Source organism: Callorhinus ursinus, unplaced genomic scaffold (assembly GCF_003265705.2).
Source record: "Callorhinus ursinus isolate GAN/ISIS: 27379988/994484 unplaced genomic scaffold, GSC_fseal_2.0 scaffold10, whole genome shotgun sequence".
Lineage (NCBI taxonomy): Eukaryota > Metazoa > Chordata > Mammalia > Carnivora > Otariidae > Callorhinus > Callorhinus ursinus.
The window spans coordinates 49,566,841-49,586,765 of record NW_027397072.1 but is presented as its reverse complement, the minus strand read 5'-3'; the positions used below and the strand labels follow the sequence as shown (position 1 = coordinate 49,586,765).

At 51.2% G+C, this 19,925-nt stretch overlaps 1 protein-coding gene across 9 annotated transcripts in view; it reads right to left on the bottom strand.

Annotated features, from left to right (window-relative positions):
- Positions 1–7,307: 7,307 nt before the first annotated feature.
- The window catches only part of DCTN1 (dynactin subunit 1), a 29,597-nt gene continuing 16,979 nt past the window's right edge, over positions 7,308–19,925 (bottom strand). For 4 of the 9 annotated variants that reach the window (XM_073897511.1, XM_073897506.1, XM_073897507.1 and 1 more), the window contains 26 exons: positions 18,716–18,736; positions 17,289–17,480; positions 16,747–16,944; positions 16,394–16,598; positions 16,239–16,317; positions 15,956–16,115; positions 15,739–15,843; positions 15,370–15,561; positions 15,166–15,282; positions 14,787–14,939; positions 14,009–14,169; positions 13,734–13,902; positions 13,393–13,461; positions 13,106–13,168; positions 12,844–12,993; positions 12,520–12,681; positions 12,306–12,437; positions 11,969–12,094; positions 11,593–11,735; positions 11,139–11,305; positions 9,788–9,802; positions 9,462–9,595; positions 9,154–9,346; positions 8,812–8,891; positions 8,189–8,278; positions 7,308–7,786 (listed from right to left, as the gene is read on the bottom strand). In XM_073897511.1, coding sequence (XP_073753612.1) covers positions 7,649–7,786; positions 8,189–8,278; positions 8,812–8,891; positions 9,154–9,346; positions 9,462–9,595; positions 9,788–9,802; positions 11,139–11,305; positions 11,593–11,735; positions 11,969–12,094; positions 12,306–12,437; positions 12,520–12,681; positions 12,844–12,993; positions 13,106–13,168; positions 13,393–13,461; positions 13,734–13,902; positions 14,009–14,169; positions 14,787–14,939; positions 15,166–15,282; positions 15,370–15,561; positions 15,739–15,843; positions 15,956–16,115; positions 16,239–16,317; positions 16,394–16,598; positions 16,747–16,944; positions 17,289–17,480; positions 18,716–18,736 — 3,414 coding nt within the window. In that variant the 3' untranslated portion in view covers positions 7,308–7,648. The remainder of the gene's footprint in view (positions 7,787–8,188; positions 8,279–8,811; positions 8,892–9,153; positions 9,347–9,461; positions 9,596–9,787; positions 9,803–11,138; positions 11,306–11,592; positions 11,736–11,968; positions 12,095–12,305; positions 12,438–12,519; positions 12,682–12,843; positions 12,994–13,105; positions 13,169–13,392; positions 13,462–13,733; positions 13,903–14,008; positions 14,170–14,786; positions 14,940–15,165; positions 15,283–15,369; positions 15,562–15,738; positions 15,844–15,955; positions 16,116–16,238; positions 16,318–16,393; positions 16,599–16,746; positions 16,945–17,288; positions 17,481–18,715; positions 18,737–19,925) is intronic. The other 5 variants (XM_073897508.1, XM_073897512.1, XM_073897510.1 and 2 more) reach the window with 4 other exon arrangements.

The window sequence follows — 19,925 nt, the reverse complement described above, 5'->3', positions numbered from 1 at the left end:
ACAGCCTTGGCAGAACATCAAGAACGGACTTGAAGAATAAAAATGACCTTGAGAAGATGGGGAAGAAAACCCCATCTTTGATGAAGAAAATGGACAAGGTGCAGAAAAGACTTTTTCTAAACAATTGCAATATATATTTGTTCGGGGGATGATCAGAATACTTACACAGAGCCAGCAGATATTCTTGAAGACCTTGTCATAGAGTTCATCACTGAAATGATGCACAAGGCAATGTCAATTGAAAGACAAGATCAATTACAAGTTGAAGATTTCATCTTCTTGATTTGAAAGGGTCCAGGGAAGTTTGCTAAGGTTACTCGTGATTACTGTGAATGAAGAATTGAAACAGGCTGGAAAAGAATTTGATGAAGCCTACTATGGATTTGACACTCTTTCTAATTTCTGAACCTTCATTATCTTGTGGGGCAGCCATAGATAGTAACTGAATATTTTCTACAGTAAGGTCCATGTAATTGAAAGATGGAGAAACACAAAATTCTCATGTCTTCAATTTTAGAGTGATATCTGAGTTTTAATTGCCTTTGATATTATCATATTTGAATTACTTACTGGTTTTCAATGACCACACAAAAGTTAAATTATCTTGCAAACCACACAGTTCCTTCTGACTTTTGACTCCAAATGATGAAGTAGTACTTGTATTAGGTGTCTTTGTGCCATTGTAAGCTATACTACAGCTGTTTAATATGTGAAATCTAAATGTCACTTTGACCCTGTGATACCTGAAATATGTTTCATTATTTTCAAGTTTCTGGACAACAGTAATCTAACAGATTAAAGATAATGACCTGTTGAGTCACTATATTGTACACCTGAAATTAATTTCACACTGTATGTTAACTGGAATTTAAATAAAAACTGAAAAATAAGGATAGTGAACTGGTCTGTGTTTCTGTTAAGTAGAAAGTGATATTGGAATATAGTCTTTTGTAAGAATGTTTATGTATTAAAAGATAACTTGCTTTATTCTTTTCTTTAGATAGCGAGTGATTTTTTGGAGAAACTAAATTTCATGTGAATGCTTGTGTTGGAAAGCTTTTTTGACTTAAAACCTTTGGGGCTGATACATACTATATGTCAAGTTGTAGAACTCATTCTCCTGGATCAGATTAAAGCTTCTAAAATACACGCTTTTAGTAGTAGTTGGAATGGAATTGTTAAAGAGCTGATGGCAGAATAAGCATTTGGGGTAGTGTTTTATTAACATATTTATTAGTTCTTGTTCATTATGGAAATATGTACTTGATTAAAATCAAATATGGCTATGGAAACCACTTCCTCACCTTCCTATAGTTCAGGATATACATATTTTGTATGTAATTAGCTATACTTTATTAAATTATTATTGCACTTAGTTTAAAATAAGGATTTAAATTGCATTTAAAGAGATCAGTGAATGTTACTGTTTGTGAAATGGAGCATTTTGTGCGCTGTTTATAAACATTATAAATCAGTAATTGGGGAAACTCTACTTTCTTAAGCTATTAATACCAGGAATAAGATATGAAAAATTAAGAAATGACCCATGACCCTAGGGACACAAATCTTTAAGTTGGAAACCCCTACTCTGTCCCAGAACTAAAACTACTGGACAGTTTTTTTCTTAACTTTCCCATGGCATGCAAGCTGGTTTATGTCATTCCCTTTGATGTTACTTGCTGTGTATCTGCCGTCTCCTACTCATTAACAAGGCAGGAATAGTGGGGCTTACCATACCTGTGGCTTACTGTGAAGGGCACAGCAGGCCAGGGAGAAATGACCTCTAACGTCTGTAAAATTCTTCTCCACCTTTTACATTTATTTCAGTCATCTTATGATTCTTGTGCACCTCTTTGTGAAGTCTTATTTAGCAATTTCAGGGGACAAGAAATCCTTGCACTTCCTTCTCCCCTGAGCTAATTCTCTGAAAATGGATAGACTAACCTGAGTGTCTATAAATCCAGAATTTGGGTAGGGATAGGGATGGAGAAAGTTGTCTTCCCTGGGTGCTGTTCTATACCCTTCTTCGCTGCATCCAGTGCTGACTGCAGCTCCATCACCCTCTCGTGCGTTCACACGTCCATTCCTATGGGAAAAGGTTGCGTCCATGGCATCTCTGCTATTCTTTTCTGTTGGTTGAGAAGCACATCTTTGGCCTGTAGGTATGGCTTGGATGAAGGAAGTTCAAGGGGCTGCTCTCAGTTATATTCTAGAGAAAGTTTGTTTTCTTGTAGCTCTGTCCTGTTGCTGCATGTGAAGCAAAGCTTTCCTTGGTATTCGCCCCATTGTTTAATTATTGACAGGTTTAGAATTTCTAACCTGACCTGTGGAGCAGAGAGGTTGAAACCACTTAGCTCATGATGAATACCCATGTTGCTATCTGGCCCCTTTCTGTGAACATTTGTCAGTCTTAAAGTTCTTCAGTAGAAATGTGTTACATCATCATTTATAAAGTTGAAGGGTCATAGCTCCAGCTAACTGACAGGCTTCCCAAAGTGAAGGCTCTAGTACCCAACACCTAGAGAACCTCAAAAGCAGGTTGCTCTCCCACCACTTTCCCTTCCCTCTAGGCCCCCTTTCCATGTACAATGCTGCGAGGAGAATGTTCCTTCACAGGTGAAGGGGCCCTATCAGTTTGTCGAATTAATGGGCAACTTGAGGTAGAAATAAGAGGATAGAATTTCTTAGCACTTATTTGGATGCTGTTATGGACTGAATGTATATGTACCTCAAAATTCATGTTGAAATTTAATCCTTAATTTGATGGTATTTGGAGGTAGGGCCTGTGGGAGGTGATTAGGTCATGAGTGTGGAGCCTCACAAATGGGACTAGTCCACTCCTGAGAGGCCAGAGAGCTCACTTACTCTCTTTCTGCCATGTGAGGATCCGAGATGTCAGCTGCCTGCAAGCAGAAGAGCACCCTCTCCTGAACACAACCATGCTGGCACCCTGATCTCGGGCTTTCAGCTTCCACAACTGTGAGAAGTAACTTTTTGTTGTTGATTAAGCCACTCAGTTTATAGTATTTTGCTATCACAGCCCAAGCAAAGACTGATGCTTGCAATCTGAATAAAGGAAATCCTTAAATTTAGTTTCAAAATATATTCTCTCTCTTGATTTCCCTCCTTTATCTCTTCCTAACTTTGGGTGTTGTTTTTTTTTCCATTGTACTCCCCCTCCAGCAGCTCTATGCTTGCAGAACCACGGCAGGGCATCTTTAAAGTTTTAAATAGAGAACACTAAAAGGAAAATCTCTGCAACCACTTGTGACTAAGTACTGGGAACCTATGTTCTCAATCTTCCTCCACGTTGTTTTTTTGTATTCTCAAGATGATTCTGTATGTGTGTGTGTGTGTGTACATATATGTAATATATATGTATATATTGCTGACATATTGAAAATAAAGTTTAAGGCATACGCATATAAAGCATATGTTGTATTGGTGCAATAACGGTAATTTAGAAAAAGGGACTCAAGAGACAACTTTTTATAGTGTATTGTCTTTTCCTTGAACCTTACCCAAATACACATGCTATAAAACAAAACATTTATGAGACAATCAGGGAAATTTGAACACTGGATATTTGATGAATTAAATTTTTCAGGTGTGATAATGGTATTACAGTTTTAAGAGCACTATCTTTTAGGGATACTAAAATACTTTGAAATGAAATAAGATGCCTGGGATCTGCTTCAAAATAATCTGGAGGGACAGGAGAGCAAAGGGGTATAGAGGAAACATGATCCGTCATGAAATGGTAAATATAGGCAAATGGAGATTCATTACATCCTTACTCTCATTTGAATGTTGAAATTTCCCATGATAAAAAGTAACAAAACAAAACACAGGGTGACAGACATATATTTACTCTGACACCAGTTATTTGAGCAAGATGAGTCCAGGTCTCACTCGCAAACTCCCCAGGCTTCCGGAGAAGAACAGAGGTCAAACATGCCAGGCCGGCCCTTTGCGCGCCTCAGCAGTAGTGGCCATGTGTCCCTGGGAGCAGCAGTGCCCATTTCAGCTGGCACACGTGGTAGAGATGAAAGCAGCCTGGGTGAATGACAGGTTTCTCAGTATACCTAGAGGAGAGGGCTACATGGAGCATAACACCCACAGGGGGGCAGGAGGAGCCCTCACCCTCAGAGCCCATGTTCTCCAGGTGCCCCTGGGCCTCCTAGACAGAAGTCAAGGTATTCCACCCTACAAAGCTTGGTTCGCTTTCAGCCCCAAGGCTGGGTAGGGCACAATCGGCTCTGGGGCCTCCTAAGTTTCCTAGGATGAGCCTGCAGAGGCTCAAGTCTCTGTACGGCCTCCACTTCTGCTCCCCACCGTGGGACAGCACAGAAAACAGGAACTAAGCAAACAAATTCAAATTGGGGTGAGGGAGGGAGAATGCCACAAACCTTTGACTCTCCCTCAGGCTTGGCCTGCTAAGAGGAGGAGGAAATAGTGCCTGGGTGGTAGAAAAGATGGTAACTGACCACAAAAACAAGCCAAAACCTGGGGCACCAAGGACTGCCTCTCCTTTGGGACCCAAAATATGATTATTTGCATCATAAATGTATGTCTTGGGAACATGGCTGCTTGTATGTCATTTCATTTGTTTAATATCAGCCTCTCCCAAGTATCCTTTTTTATTGAGTACCTGGGTCCAGCATGCTATCTCACTTAATCTTCCCCTGAAGATTACCTGTGGAAGGAATACCATCTGAGGAAGGTGCAATTAGCCTCAGTACAGATACAGAAACTGAAGACGAGAGATTAAGCAACTTGCCCAAATTCACAAGGTTTATAAGTGGAAGAGCTGGGATATGAGCCTTATTCTTACTTCACAAAGCTGCTGCCATGTTGGGGAAAGTGCTGTTGACCCTGGGAATCTGTCCAAGAATCCCAAAAAGAGAGGGGTTCCTAGTTGACAAGATTGAGACTGCTCATACCCTGCCCCTGCCAATTGCCAGCCAGTCTGCTTGGTTCTCACGTCACAACTGGCAGTTGAGTGGATGGACTAAAGGAGGCCATTCCCATGCTATGCCCCATCCTTGGTACAGAGTACCTCATTAGGCCTCTCTCCCCCCATCACCACACCCGTTTCCAGAAACCTCTTGGGCCCCATGAGCAGCTCCCATTGCCATCCACAGACAATGATGCTTCCATCAGCTGTCTGCCACCCACTGGCCACCCAGCTTCCACAGTTGAACATTGGCTCACAGTGCACACATGCTGCTCTCTCCTGCTTCTTGCCACAATGACCCAGTTTCCGCTCCCTCTATCGCACTGAGACCGCTCTGGTCAGCTCACCAGGCAACTGAGAATCAGGTGCTACTTTCTAGAACACAGCCATACTACCTCTGAGCTATATCAGAGGCTGTTGACTACCTCTCCTGAATCTCTCCTCCTTGGCCCTGACATTTCCTCTGGGGGCCTCTGTGGATGCTCCCTTGGGCTCCACGGCAGGCTCTTTAACACTCAGGACTGCCCAGGGCTCTGCCCTCCCCCAACCTGGACACCCTCCTCAGGTGACTTGTGGCCTCACCTGATTTCCAAGCCTTCAGTTGCTTGCTCTGCCTTGACCAAGTCCTGTATGCCAGTGCCCTTCTGTTCACCATGCTACTTCAGGACTTGGGGGACTGCAGGGCATGGATCTGGCTTTCCTGGTGGCCAAGTTATACAATCCCAGCAAGTGAGGGAGAGCAAACACCTCACAAGGCAAACTTGGAGCAACGAAAGACAGAAGACAGGAGGAGAGCAGGCGAATCTGCTCTCCATTCCTCCATCAACCCCAATGTAATGTTGCAGCCAGGCATGGTGTTTGTGAAGTCTATCCAGAGACAGCATACATGGGCAGGTGACTAGCTGTGTCTTGGTGAAGCAGTGGGCAACTCATTAAAACAAACCTTGTTTCTTCTCCTTTCCTGCCTAGTTTCCCTCCCTTTCCCTCACTCGCAGTGCTTTGGGACTGCAATTACTATGAAACACTAGCACTTCAGCTTTGCCTCTGGTTTGGTTTTCTAAGTAACCTGAATTAAGACCCTACACCTCATCCAAACCAACCACCACTGACACAACTCATCCCCCAAACTGTATCTCCAATCCAGACTTCTCTGCTGAGCTCCAGACCCAGCTAGCTCCAACTGCCAATGGCCACCTGCACTCAGACATTCTTCCAAGCACCTCATATCCATTCCAAAATGAAACTCACAGTTCTCCTTCCCAAACATGTGTTTTGGGGGATGCCAAGATAAAAGACATCCTCTAGAAACTCTCAGTCTGTCTACAGTAGGTAACCGAAGAAGGGTTAACTGATGACTATAATGATAAGAGATGCTTCCCGGTAGGGAGCAGTATTGCAGATGCGTGACTTAGGGAAGAGGAAGCAAGGCTGCCGCGCACCAGGACGGTGCTGGAAGCTGGCATGCGTTATCTCTTTTAGCCTTCATGGCAACCCTGGGAGGAGGCATTCTTCCCATTCTGCCATTGAGAAAGCAAACCAAAGGTTAAAAACCTTTTGTCAAGGAACAAAGCAACTAAATCCAAGCACCCCTGGAAAAAATGTTCATATTCTCTGCTCCCTCCAGTACGGGAGCACCCAACAGGCCACAGGAATTGGAGATTTCCTAAGGTGGCAATGCCAGAGCTGTCTTAATAAATGAACAGGATGTCAGCTAAGGTGGGGTGGGGCAGGCAGGCGGAGCGGAGGGCAGGTGGCTGGCATTCTGGGCAGCGGAAAGGGGCCTGAGAGAGCACAAGGTGGCAAAGCAACAGCAGGGATTCACTAAGGGAAGACCACAAGGCACACGTGGACAAGTATCCCCATGAGAGGCTGGAGAGATGGGCAGGACCCAAAACAGATAGCCTTGTGTGCAATTCTAGTGAATTTAAATTTTAAGTTCTAGATACTTAGAGAAACTACTTCAGGATTTTATTTAAATTATAAATTTTAGTTGGAAGAACCATTTCAGGATTTAAAGCAGGGAATAACGTGGCCCAGTTTGCATTCTGGAAACGTCCCTCTGCTGTGAGTGGGAACTGGTTGACAGATGCATGGAGGTAGGGTGGCTGAACCTAAGTCCTGGCCCTAACTCCATAAAGAACTTAGGTGCCAAGCCCCTGGTCTAGCCCCTTTCCCCTTGTTCACAGTAACTTACCACACGTAAATGTGAAGGGCACACTGCTCCACTGGTCTCTACAGAGAGGGGCCCTCAAATCTGGCACAGCCAAAGCCTCCTCAGCATCCCTTCTCCTCCACTCCTGCTCTGAACCAAAAGGCCCAAGTCCCACTCCCAAGACCACACAGAAAGCACTGAAGCAGAGTTGCTTTAATCAAGGGGTGAAGTCCTCTATCAGGGGGACCTCACTGAACCTTTGGTGGTGGGGTCTCAGCCTACCCCCCACGTGCCCTGAGGCCCCTCAGGAAGGAGGGAGCAGCTGAACAGCAAATCCTGGCAGAGGCCAAGGAATGGAAATAGGGGAACCCAAGTCAAGGGGCAGGGGCAGGGCACTGACAGGTGGAAGTGAAGCTGAACAGGGCAGGAACAGCTGTGCACACACAGTTCTACAATGGGGACTAGCTGAGGTGGCTGTGCATCAGGCAGAGTGACACCCAGAGGGCGGAGGGTAGAGGTGGATGGGGCGGAAGGAGCACTCAGGAGATGAGGCGACCATGAAGCTGGTGCAGCTGCTCCTGGGTCAGCACCAGCCGGTGTCGCTGTCCAAGGCCAGCTGTGCACGAGAAGGTCACTTTGCCCATGTAGACAGTGTCGTCTTGCTGCTCCTCCTTGGCCTGGGAGTTGGCAAGGGGAAGAGGTCCCCAGGTCAGAGGCTCACCTGAGCTGTGTACCACTGATAGGGACCCTGAGCACTGAGACAAAGGCAGCCCCCGTGAGACGGACTTTGGGGCTCCTAGACTATGGTGACCACATGTTCCAAATCAGTCTGACAAGGGAGTTTTGAGCCTCTCCTGGCATCAAAAGTCATAAAAGATGTTTAACTGCTAAAATACTGGAATTTCTGGAAGCACTGCAAGCACTCCTGAGTTGCTTACAAGTAAGACTTGGCCAGTTAACTCAGGATGTGCAGTTGTTGGACCTGAGACCCCAAAGGCCTCTTCATATTCTGGGGGAGAGGGGAAGGACCCACCTGAGGCCTTGATACTGCCCATCCTCCTTCCCATGCTCCCTCTTACCCGAAGGAAGGCTGACGAAGGGAAGGTGGCAAAGTCAGTAGGGACTGTGGCTCCAGGGCGCTGAGATACAGTCTCCTTAAGGACCTCATCCTGGCAAGGAGTAGAACAAGCGTTCACTTAGGGGACCCCCTCAGGCTAGCCCAGAATCTTCCTGGTTTCACAGGGACACTAATATCAGGAGGAGCAGGGGCCTGGTCCTCTCTGTCACCATACTTTTGCTCTCACCTACAACCCCATCCCCACCCAACATCCTTACTTTACAGATACTTATCCTTTAAAGCCCAACTCAAACTCTACAGCCTCTGGGAAGCCATCCCCAACCATTCTACCCCACAGTGATCTCAGCAGTGAAGAAGCTGTACCCAAACCCCACACTCGAAAGATGATCCTAGCTCAACCCATTTTGTTGATGAAAATCTGTCTTCTGTTTGCACCAAGACAGTGAGCTTCTGAGGCAGGAACCCTGCCTTGCCCTCCTCTTCCTCCCCAGTGGGCTGTCTAGAGCAGGGCTGGGCCCAGAGGAACTCTGGGAGTGATTATGGAAATGAATGTGCTAAGAGCTCCAGCAGGGAACGTTATGAAGCAAACTCTGTAGACTGAGGAAGAGCAGGGTCTGAGCTAACCTTGAGCTTCTCGATGGTGTCGCTTAAGGACTTGAGCTGAGCCACCTGCTCCAGGAGTTGGGCCGACGGGCTCTTGGCAGCTGTGGGGAAGGAAGGCTAGTGAGGCCCACTAAGGCCAAGGCAGGCAGTTGTATTGGATTAAGGGTCAGAAGTGCAGATCCTAGACCCTCTCGTGGAGCAGGTCCATAAGAGAACGGGTGAATCAAGCAAACTGAACACCGAGGCCAGAAAGCAATGCAAGGAAGAGCCTCTACAATACGGCAGCTGCCTGGGTAGGAGTTACAGCCCTGGGGCAAAGAGAGGGGGGTACGTTATTCATCTCACGGGTTGGTGGGTCCATACCAGGGCTGGAACGAGTGATATCTACTACGTGGGTATGTGTGCTCAGTTGATTCAACGTCTCCAAAAGCTGGCTGGTCTTACGATACAGTGCACCAGCTGCTAGCTCACTGTCAGGGCCTTCGTGAGGTGAGGGGAAGAGCTTTGCCACATGCAGAGGGGGCAAGGCTGCTAAAGATGCCTTCATCTGGGCTCCCTGTTGGGGGAAGAAGAGGAATGGTGGTAAAAGGTGACAGAAGGCCCTGCCACCTATCATCAATGGGGCAGGTGGACTCCACCTGCACCCCAGTCCTTCCTGTGACCCCCCTCACCTTGAGGATGCTATTCTCATGCTGGAGCTGGGATATGTGCAGCCTCATGGCAGAGATCTGCTGAAGCAGCAGTGGTGAGTCCTTCACCAGCCCGGGGCCTGGCACAGACCCTGGAGCCTGCCCAGGGGCACCTCCTGTGTGTACCAAGATAAGAGTCATCAGCGCCAAGTGGAGAGAATGGAACAAGGGCCCCATCCCTGCTCATCCCCTTTCGTTATCCACTCCCACCTCCAGTCGTGGTTGCTCCCAAGGGGGGCAGTCTTACCCTGCTCCCCCAGACCCACTTCCCACAGCCCTGGTAACCCCTCGCTAGGTCAGCTCTCTACCTCGCTGCTGTTCTTCTGTGCTCGGGATAGCCCATGGGGGAGCAGGAAGAGAGGAAAGAGGAGTTAGACAACTTGGGGGTTAAGGGGCCACACCAGAGGAATCCTGGACATGACCTATAGGAAAAACCTTTCCTAACCATCATTCCCCCTCCAACAAGACCCTGCCCCTGCCCCCTGCGTGAATGGGGAGCAAAGTGTGAGGAAGAGCGGCAGCAGGAGTGTGCACTGAAGGAAGCACTTGGGGCAGGAGCCGTTCCCGCGCCCTGCCTCACACTCCGTCTCCAAGAAGGGCAGAGGGAATGTTCCTGAGACCCCAAGACCCCAAGATGTCTGTCCCCTTAGTGTTCCGCAGCAGCAAAGCTGAAGTTGAAGGTGCAGCCGCATTCCCTGTTCCTCGGGTTCCCCATTGTTCTGGGGCAAAAGATGCTCTTTTTTGGTGGGAAGTTTTGTGAATCAGAACCAGTATCTGTTTAGAAAGCCTGTGCTACAACAACACAATGTGGTAACTCTGGAGACCCCTTGCCTAAGGAACAGGAGCCAACTGTACCACAGGAGTCCAAAGACAACAAATAGTCGGTCACCTCCCAAGAACAAGAGGCACCAGTGAGGGGGGGCTTTGATAGGAACAAGACCCTAGGGAAGGCCAATTGACAAGACAGGCATAGCTCTGGAGTTCTGGAGGGAGCTCTGGAGATCCTGAGGGCTTCAGGGCAAGGAGTCTGTCTTCTGGAGGTAAGAAAGAAACTGAAAAACTACAGAGCAGACAAGAACTAACATGGCCAGGAAAACCGGGGAGACTGGGCCTCAGAACCAGAAAAACTCCAGGTAAGGAGCCCTGACCATACTAGAGACCAGGCAGAGGTCAGAACACAAGCCCCAAGTGGAAATGGGAGAACTCAGCAATGGAAGAGACAAGCACACCACAGGGTAAAGCCACATGAACTCAGTAGGGAGAAATAAAAAGTGCAAGCAGAGGAGCAATCAAGAGGAGGCATGGCTGGATATAGCAACAGAGTTAGCCTAATCGGCTGTAGGCTGATCACCCTCTGGGATATAGGGCTGGCACAGAAAGGCCAGACCCAGAAGGGACAACTGCTAGAATCTTAACTGTCGTTGTAATTCTGAGCTCCACGGACAAGCTGGTAATGCCCCATCTTGATCAGGGGGTCTCTGCACATATCTTCAGGGGAAGTAAAAAGCCTGGTAAAAAGCTGTCACAGAGCAAAACTGGGCGAACACATTCCTGGCTGAACATCCAGTAAGAGGGCGCAGAAGTCAAACTGAGGCCAAGGACAGGAGGGAGGCCATTCAATCTCCTCTGGGCCAACATTGCCTGTCCCACTACACTCACCACCAGCAATGCCAGAGACCAGGGTAGCAATACCCGAGGGAGGGGGCCCCCGGAGCCCCTCGATCGTGCGCTTCGACTGGCTGTTCAGCCGCTGCTTTAGCTCTGCCTTCTCTGCCTCTAGCTGGTCAATGTCAGCTTGGAGTGCATCCATTGTTTCCTCAAACTCTCTGTGAAAGAGAATTTGGGCTTGGGCAGTGTCCCTTCCCCGGAGCCCCACCCCCACTTCTCAGTCCTGACAGGTCCTCGGAGTAGCCCTGCTAGTGAGGAACCAGGAGCAGCACATGCTCTGACTGGGGTGACACAATGGGGTTGGCAGTGGGGAAGGAAAATGGTAGCTGCTCCACTGGGGAGAATCTCACTCTGAGAGGGCCCGGGTAGGGGGATGGGTTAGGAGGTAGAACGGTTGGCCGGAAGGAGGAGTGGAATAAGCAGGGACCCAGGGAAGGTGCCTGACTTCTCCTTCTTCCGCAGCAATGCCTGGGTCTCCTCCAGCCGAGTCTGGACTTTCTCGATGCGCTCGTCTGCATCCTTGGCAGCACTGTCCAGCTTCTTCTCCAGCAGACTTAGCCGCACGTTGGCCTCACTCAGCTCCTCCCCCTGGGCAAGGGCAGAGTGTCTAGTTCCCTTACATCCTCTCATGGGCCCGAGGGACCTCAAGCTAGAAAGCTGCGAAGGGCCCACAGGTGCTCCCCCCGCTGATCATAGGTGCCACTTCTCCCCTCAATTCCCAACCAGTCCCAGTCCCAGGAGATCCCCAACACTCAATGCTGTCCTGTACCTCAGCAACATTTCCTGGCCCCCCAGATCCTGAGCCTACCCTACACCCTCACCTTGATTTTCAGTGACTTCTTCAACTCCTTGATAACTGTCTCTCGATCTTCAAGCTTCAAGCCCAGGCCTTCAGCATCGGTGATCTCCGCACGGAGGGCTGCAGCCCTCAGCTCAACTGGGGGAGGCTAGGGGTCAGGTGGGAGCAGAAGGCAGGGATGGGTAGAGGAGGTCACCAACGTGCTCCTTCCAGAAAGAGCTGGGTATAGGGAAAGACTTGCCTTCCAAGCAGGGTGGTGCTCTCCAGATTCCCTTCTCCCGCCTCCCAGCCCTCCCACAACCAGCAGCAGCTCTGAAAGTCCGGCTCCTCTGGGATCCTCCAAAGCGCTCCCTACCCACCTTGCTGGGGGGTCGCTCTGCATCATACTCGCCCTCCTGCATGGCTGTGGCCAATTTGTTCATGGTACTAATGAGGATGTTGCTCGACTGGCGCAGACACTCATAGGGGCTGCTGGAGGGGGTCCCATAGATCTACAGAGGCAAGGGCAGCAGTGAAAATCCCATACTGGCCACACGACTCCACCACCACCTCTGCCCAGCCATCCAGGCTCACCTGCTCGCTTGCTTTGAAAGCCAGCTCCTCCAGGGCGGCCACGGGCAGCCCCTCATTCTCTGCCAGTGGGGCAATGAGCTGGGCTGCAGCAGCTGCCACCTCCTGCAGCACGGCCACCACCCACGTCAAGTGTTTCCTGCAGTCTAGGAGTGTGTCCGACACCTGTGCGACAGCCCAGAGTCAGGAGCCCACCCTGGGTCCCGCACCACAGTTCCCAGCTACCTCAAGACCGTTCTTGTTCCCTGACCAGATGCAGATCTCAACGCTCTAGGCCCCTCCTGCTTCTACTCAGCTTCCTTTCCTTCCCCCTTCGCTGCCCTAAACCTGTGGTCCAAAGGCCAGTGCGGCTGGGATCCCAGGAGCATCTGTCCCTGGCATTCGCCTCCGGATCTTCTTGCAGAACTGGCGGATGTCACTGCACGATGTTTCCAGGTCCCGGAGCAGGAGGGCAATATCTGAAGCCTCCTGGCCACCCTATTCAGGGAACAGGAAATAGATGGGGAACCAAGACAGCATTAGGGCTGGAGGGGAGGAGGTGGGGACTAACGAGGAAGAGGAGGTCCAAGAGATCTGGCTGTGCTCTCACCTGCAAGAAGGCACGTAGCCGTCCCACCTCCACGCTCATGCAGTCCAGGGCACTCTGGGTGAACTGTAAGGACAGACACGTGTGGTTGTCAGCCCCCAACAGGAGCCCTTCTGTGCCATCGCCATTTCTAAGTAGTCCCCACCCTCCGCCAACAAAGATGTCGGTTCTCTGGCTTCCCTGATCTGTTCCAGTCTCATGGGATGGCCCTTGAGGGCCAGATCTCTTGACCTGATGTCCTCCACTGCTGATCTCTACAGGGGGCTCAAACACTGGCCCAGACACCTCACCTTAATGTGGTCAGCCAGCTGCATGGTACTGTCCTCGGGCTGTTCAGCAAGATGAATACTATACAGATGCTGAGGAGAAATGACAGAGAGACAGCCTTTATATCTTGGAAGGATGGAGAATTCTTTCCAAACTACAATTTGAGCCCCGGTCATCATAGGACTCCAGAGGTGTAAGAGAATCTGAGTCCCCAAGGAGCTGCATCCTCAGGCAAGTTCCTTTAGGAGCAAGCCAAGCCTTAAGCAGCCAGCCTAGGACACACAACCTCGGCCACACTGGCAACAACCCCAGCAAGAGAAACCTTCCCTCCCTGCTGTGCCAAGCCTGAGTTCTTGCCCCAGACCTGGTAATACTTGATGGCTTTGGTGAGAGGCTCTACGTTGACAGTCTCATCCAGCTGATCCTTGTGTAATAGCTCAATGAGGAAATCCAAGGAGCGCTCGTGGGCACTCATCTCAGGGTAGAGGCTGCCGACCTTCTTATACACGTCCACATTGCACTGAGAGAGGGCGCTAGAGACCAGAGAAGGGTCTTCTGAGGCCAAGGCCTGCCAGGCAATCTCAGTTCCATCCAATCTTGGCCCTGTGGTCCCAGAGCAGGGGCCAGCGGGTCACTTACTGCTCATAGCGGTGGAGTGTGGCCTGCAACAGACTCAGCGAGTACACCAGCCCAGCAGCAAAGCTGAGCTGCTCCCCTGCAGCTCCTCGGAGCCCAGGCCGTTCTGAACAGTTTTCGCTTAGTTCAAACTTCTCCTGGGCCTGCTTCCGGATCAGCTCTGCCTGTGGGAAGAAGCACCAGGGACCTGAGGCTCAGAGCAGAGGATGGAGAACATAGACTCGGGAACACAGGACACAAAACTGAGCAACTAGGTTGGGGGGTGGCACACATGGATCCATGTGGAGGAGGAAAGCAGAAACAGCTCTTAGATGGGTAGGGAGTCTCACCTAGGGAAAGGATAATGATGTGATTACTGGCAGTTGTGAAGATTTGGGATGTGAAGATGAAAGGGTAGTGAACCAGTGGGACCAAGCTCTTTCCGGCCTTAAAGCGACTGTTTCTGCTACCCTTTTACCTGAATTCTATCCTGATGGTTATCCCCCCACTAACTCGTAGTCATCTTCTGGGTCTCAGTTCAAATGTTCTTCCTTCAGTGCCACCCTGCCATCTAAATCAGAGCCCCAATAGTGCTGTCTCAGAGAAGCCACCCGCCCTTCACAACCCAGCGCCTGTAATACACATCCATCTGGGACTTAGCTGACTGCATTCCTCCACTACAAGATAAACTCTCTGTGAGCAGGGACGCTGACTGCTCTCTTCACTCGGCATCCTCCAGACCTGCTACACAGCAAGTTCAACAGAGTCCTGCTGAACACGTGATTAGACTGACTGGCCATACCTTGCAAATGAGACGAGGCATGAGAAGCAGCACCAGGACGCAGTCATGGTCCCCACCCGGCCGAAGGAAGCTGTCGGGCATGAAGGCTGTCAGCAAGGACATGTGCCGGTTGGCCTGGGCCACCTCCATCTGCCTCAGTTCCATCTCAATTGCCTGTGAGGTGGACAGGTAGATGCGCTCTCAGCCAGGCTGAGAGAGCCTCGGAACTATCATGCCTTGTTCCACCAGGTCCCCTGCTTCTGGGACAAGCTTCCACCAGGAGTCTTCCAGACCACCACGCAAAGCATCCCCTCCTCCAGCCACGTGGAGTCCAGACCCCACATCAGAGCAGCCCACAGCCACAGCCAGGCTGGATGCCCCAACACTCCCCAGTCCTGACCTTGGCATGAGCCTTAGTCTCAGCAAACTTGATTTTGAAGTCAAAGGTCTCCGGGGGTGGTTGCTGCTGTCTCTCCGCAGATGCTTCTTGCTGGTTTGTCAGTTCCCGGTTCACGTCCTGGGAGGAGAGACGGCGATGAGGCATGGCTGGGTCACGAGGGAGCCCGGGGTGACTGTGGGTGGACAGCAGGGGGTACAGAGGCACCTGCAGGTGAGCGGTCAGCTGGCGGTACTTCTTTATGGTTTGCTGGTAGTCTGCGACCGTCTCCTGGGCCGCCTCCACACGCTTCTGGGCCTCCCGGACCCGTGCGCCTGCCATGTCCAGCTGCTCCCGCAGCTCCAGTTCTGTCTCACGTGCATTCTCCTGCAGCTCATCGTTCATCTCATTCATCGCTTCCTGGGAGGCCACAAGGCGGTTGGGGCAAAGGAAAGGCAGAGTCAGGGTAGCAGGTCAGAGAGGGGCCGCTCGCCACATAGCCTGCTCAAAGGTCAGGGGTCACGTCAATCCCTCCTTCAGCAAGTGCCTTCCAAATGCCCTCCATCAGGGTGGGAAGTCAGGGGTCTACTCTCTTACCAAGTCCCCCACAGTCTCTCTCAACTCTCGCACTTTCTCTTCTAGATTCAGGTTCCGGTCTGTTAGCATCTCCACCATCTCCTCAGCCCCCAGAGCAGCATCCACCTGTGTTACAGGGAGGGAACAGGGAGAAGGGCTGCTGAAAGGTACCTAGAAAGAGGAGGCACAAGCCTCAGAGGAGAGGGGTCCCCTGGGCCAGGGCCTGGGCTCCCCAGACCTGCTCCTTGAGCTCATCTATGGTGCTCTCTGCCTGGCTCAGCTCCTCCTGCAGACGCTCCCGCTGCTGCCTCACAACCTCCAGCTCTTGGTTCTTCTTCTCCATGAGCTTCTGGAGTTTCACATGCTCCTGCTTCTCTGAGGAAGAAAGATCCCGCATCCTGTGGGGAAGCAGGGAGGGAGAAGAGAGAAAGTGTTGTGTCTCAGTCACTGGCCATGGGCACTCTAATATATCTAGAGACAGGAGAGTGAGCCTCGGGAGCCAAGCAGGGAGGGGACCCTACCTCACAAGGGCGTCCTTCAGGCGGGCGTTCTGCTCCTCGAGCTGCTTGAGCTGATAACTGGACGCTGCCCCGTCTGAGCCTGGGGAAGACCATTAACACTTTCAGACACAGCTCCAAGCCCATCATCTGGCCCCCAGCAGCAACTGGCCCCTTACCCTTCTCTTCAATCTCAGCTTTGAGGATCTCTAAGTCAGTGGTAAGCTCATCCACACGTTCCTTCAATGCCTCCACCTCCTGCTGCAAGGACTCAGCCCGCTCTTCAGCCATCTCCTTGTCCAAAGTGGCCATCTCGATGGCATCGGCAGTATCAGCCATCTCCTCCATGTAGCGTTCCTTCGCCTCCAGGGCCTCCTTGGCTTCCTGAGGAGGGGGGATGTTGGTGGGAGTGCAAGCAGAGACGCCTCATGCCCCCTTTCTCACAGGATATTCCAGGCTCCTCCGGCCTGGTGTCCGGTGCACTGGCTTGGGTCCCAAGCTCCCCAGCCACCTCCTTCCCCTGAAGTCCCACCTTCCGCGCCTCCTTGAGGCGTCGCTGCAGGTCTGCCTGCTGTTCCTGCATCTTGCTCTTCCATTCTTGCACCTGCTCCAGCTGGATCTTATGTTTCTCCAGCTCTTTTAGTTTTGCCTTGTCTTCTGCCCGTTTCAACCGCAAGGTCTCCAGTTTCTCCTCCAGGTCCCGCACCTGGGCCCTCAGCCCCTCCTCCTCCTGCAAAGGAGAGACCCCTCGGTAGGTGCATAGCCTCCCCCTCCACCCCACCAAAGCTGAGCTGGAGCGAAAGGACAGGAATGTAAGCAAACATCATTCTAGCCCCAGGATCAAAAGCAAAAGTGGCCTACAAACATCTGAGAAAGGATGGGTGCATAAGGGGAAAGTGTGGAAGGAGGGCACAAAAGAAAGGGTAGCTGAGTCAATGGACATATGCTATGTCCCCACCCTTCGGATCCAAATTCTGGGTCTCCCCCAGCCCTGGAAAATTTCTAAGATCCTGCCTGGGGTCACAAGCCCCCCCCCATGTCTTGGTTCTTCTTCACTCCAACCCCAGTCCTTACCTTAGAGGGGGAAGGTAGTGGAGGTGCTGCTCCAGGAGAGGTGAGAGCCGGTGTGGGGATGATAGGTGCTGCCAGTGGAGTCTGAGCCGGGGTGCTGGGTTCACTGCTGCTCAGCTCACCTGCTGATGCTGAGCCAGAGGGGCCCAGGGAGCTACTGGCCCCAGCCACCCCAGTACTAGCTGGGCGGGTGGGCTATTCAGAGAGGACAGGGACAAGCCAGAAAAAGAACAAGGGTGGTGAGAAAGACAGAATATGAGAATCCGCCAAGGGAAGGAGACAGAGAAGGAAAAGGGCAGTGAGAGAGTATCAAAGCACAGTGAGAACAGAGAAGCAGAGTGAAGGGGAGAGGAAAAATGACACAGAGTCAGAGACAGTGACAAAGGACGGGGGAGGCAGGAGGCGGGCAGAGGAGAAAGGGAGGAAGTGATAGAGGACATGAGATTATAATGCTTCTCCTTTGGCACTGACCCCACATTCCTCCCAGTTCTGGCACTACCCCCTTAGAGCAGAATCCCTTACTCCCCAGACCTCCCCTCTGTGACCCAGTTGTGATCATTCTAGCAATTTCTTGATACTCCCAGTCCTATCATTGTTCTGGGCCTGTACCCTCCTCCCCCAGGAAGAAAAAGTGCCTCAATGTCATTCCCAAAGCAAAAGAACAAATTGTGGAGTTTGTTCTCTAACTTTCATGTTCCCAGAGAAGCCTGGGCTAAAAGTAGGGGTACCAAGCTGTGTATCCCACTCTTTGGGAGTTGAGCTGATTCTCCCTCCCTTGGTCTACTTTAAGGGACCCTTCAGGCAAAAGGGCCAAAGTGAAAGTTGTACTCCTAGGCTCCCCCTTGAAACATGGTCAGTACAGCCGACCTTCTGTCATCTCCCTCCCCCCAAGACAAAGGGGCTCTAACCAGGCAACATTTACCCAGGCCCCGGTGGGACTGGGGCAGAGCTCCAGGAGCAGACAGGCCTGCCCAGTGCTCTCCCTTGCAGTACTGAGCCCTGAAGCTCTCCTGATGTGCTGACACTCAGAGATCACATGCTACCCACAGATAACCCCAGGTCCTTATCCCCTGACACTGACAGTGCGAAGTTCTTCTTCACCTTTCTTCCAACCTCCACACCCCCTCATGCATCAAAAAACTAGTCAAAATGCCCTTCTCCAAGAAAGCCAGCCCTAACTGACCACAACCACCCTCATTTCTCTTCTGCACTCAGGCTACTGGCTCAGACAACCTCCTAAGAGCCAGAGTCATTTTCCCAGGAGAGGCCTGTCACCACCCTCAGTCCCCTCACTCCTCTGAAAAAGCGGACCCAGGATGCACTGCGACCACCTTTAACTTGCTCAAACACAGGCCCACACACACACACACATGCCTGAAATGTGAGTGTACACTCAGCAGTGGTTTGTACAGAGGCCTTTTTTTTCTCACCTTGGGCCGCCGAGTTGTGGTCTGGACAGGCAACAGGAGCCAGAGGAGGAGGAGTAGTCAGGAAAGAAAGGATAATGGCAGAAAGACAGACAGCAGAAGGGACAGCAATGAGAGCAGAAGAAGTACCAGGAATGGCGTTACAGTTAGCTGCCTCCCCACTCCCATTCCCACCCCATCCCCTTTTCCCCCTCCAGTGAATCACCTTGTTTCTACTCCGGGACCTCAGAATCCTATTCCCCACTGGCTCCTTGCCCCACTTATGCCCAACCCTTGCAGACCTCACCCCTTCGAACACCCTGAAAATCCCAGAAATCCCCATCTCCTAGGCTGAGCACAGGAGACCAAAGGCAGCAGCTGGTGGAGGTCCTTAGAGACGGTCCTTCTGGCACTCCAGCCCAGAGCCAGAGGCCCCGCCCACCCACCACTCCCAAGGACTTTCCCAGGTCAGCCCCTTCCTTCAAGTGCCAGACTCCACAGAAGACCCCCTAGAAATACCACGTGACCAGAGTGATGCTAGAAGCCCAGAAGTGAGTGATATGACCCCAGCAGGGGGGCTCAGGCCCCCTAGGAAAAACAGTGCTGCCACCCTCCCTACCCCACCCCCTCCCCCAGGACCAGATCCTGCAGCAGTGCCCATCCCTAGGGCAGAGGGCTCAGGTGTCAGGAACATGAATACTGCATTAACCAGAAGTCCAGAGCTCAGCAAAGTAACCCCACCCAGCTGCAAGAAAGGACATGGGGGTGGGCAGCAGCATATGGAGAAACTAGTGACCTAAACCAAAATAGATGATTAATCCCAAGTTTCAAATTGTGTTCCTGCTACCCAGTATCTTACAGCGAAACAGCAAAAACAGATTTGGCTTGGACCCTACCTCTAGGAGACACTGAGTCCAAGGAGACCAAACCCCACCCCTCCTACCCTGAGCTGAGCCCCCATAGCTGTGGGTCAAAAACTATTCTAGGGTCCCCATCCCACCCTGGAAAAGCCCTTTAATACAAACCCTGGTGGAGAAGGGACGCTGGGAGTACAACCAAGAGGCATCCTAGCAAAGGCTAAGGGTGAGGCAGGCCTGCTAGAGGCATGAAGACACCGGGACCTGCTTCCCCACATCCTCTCAGAGGAAACTCCCAGAGCCAGTTTGCAGCAAAAGCTGCCTGAAGCCCAAGGCTGTGAGGCCACTGGGTACAAGGCCCAGAACACACAATCAGA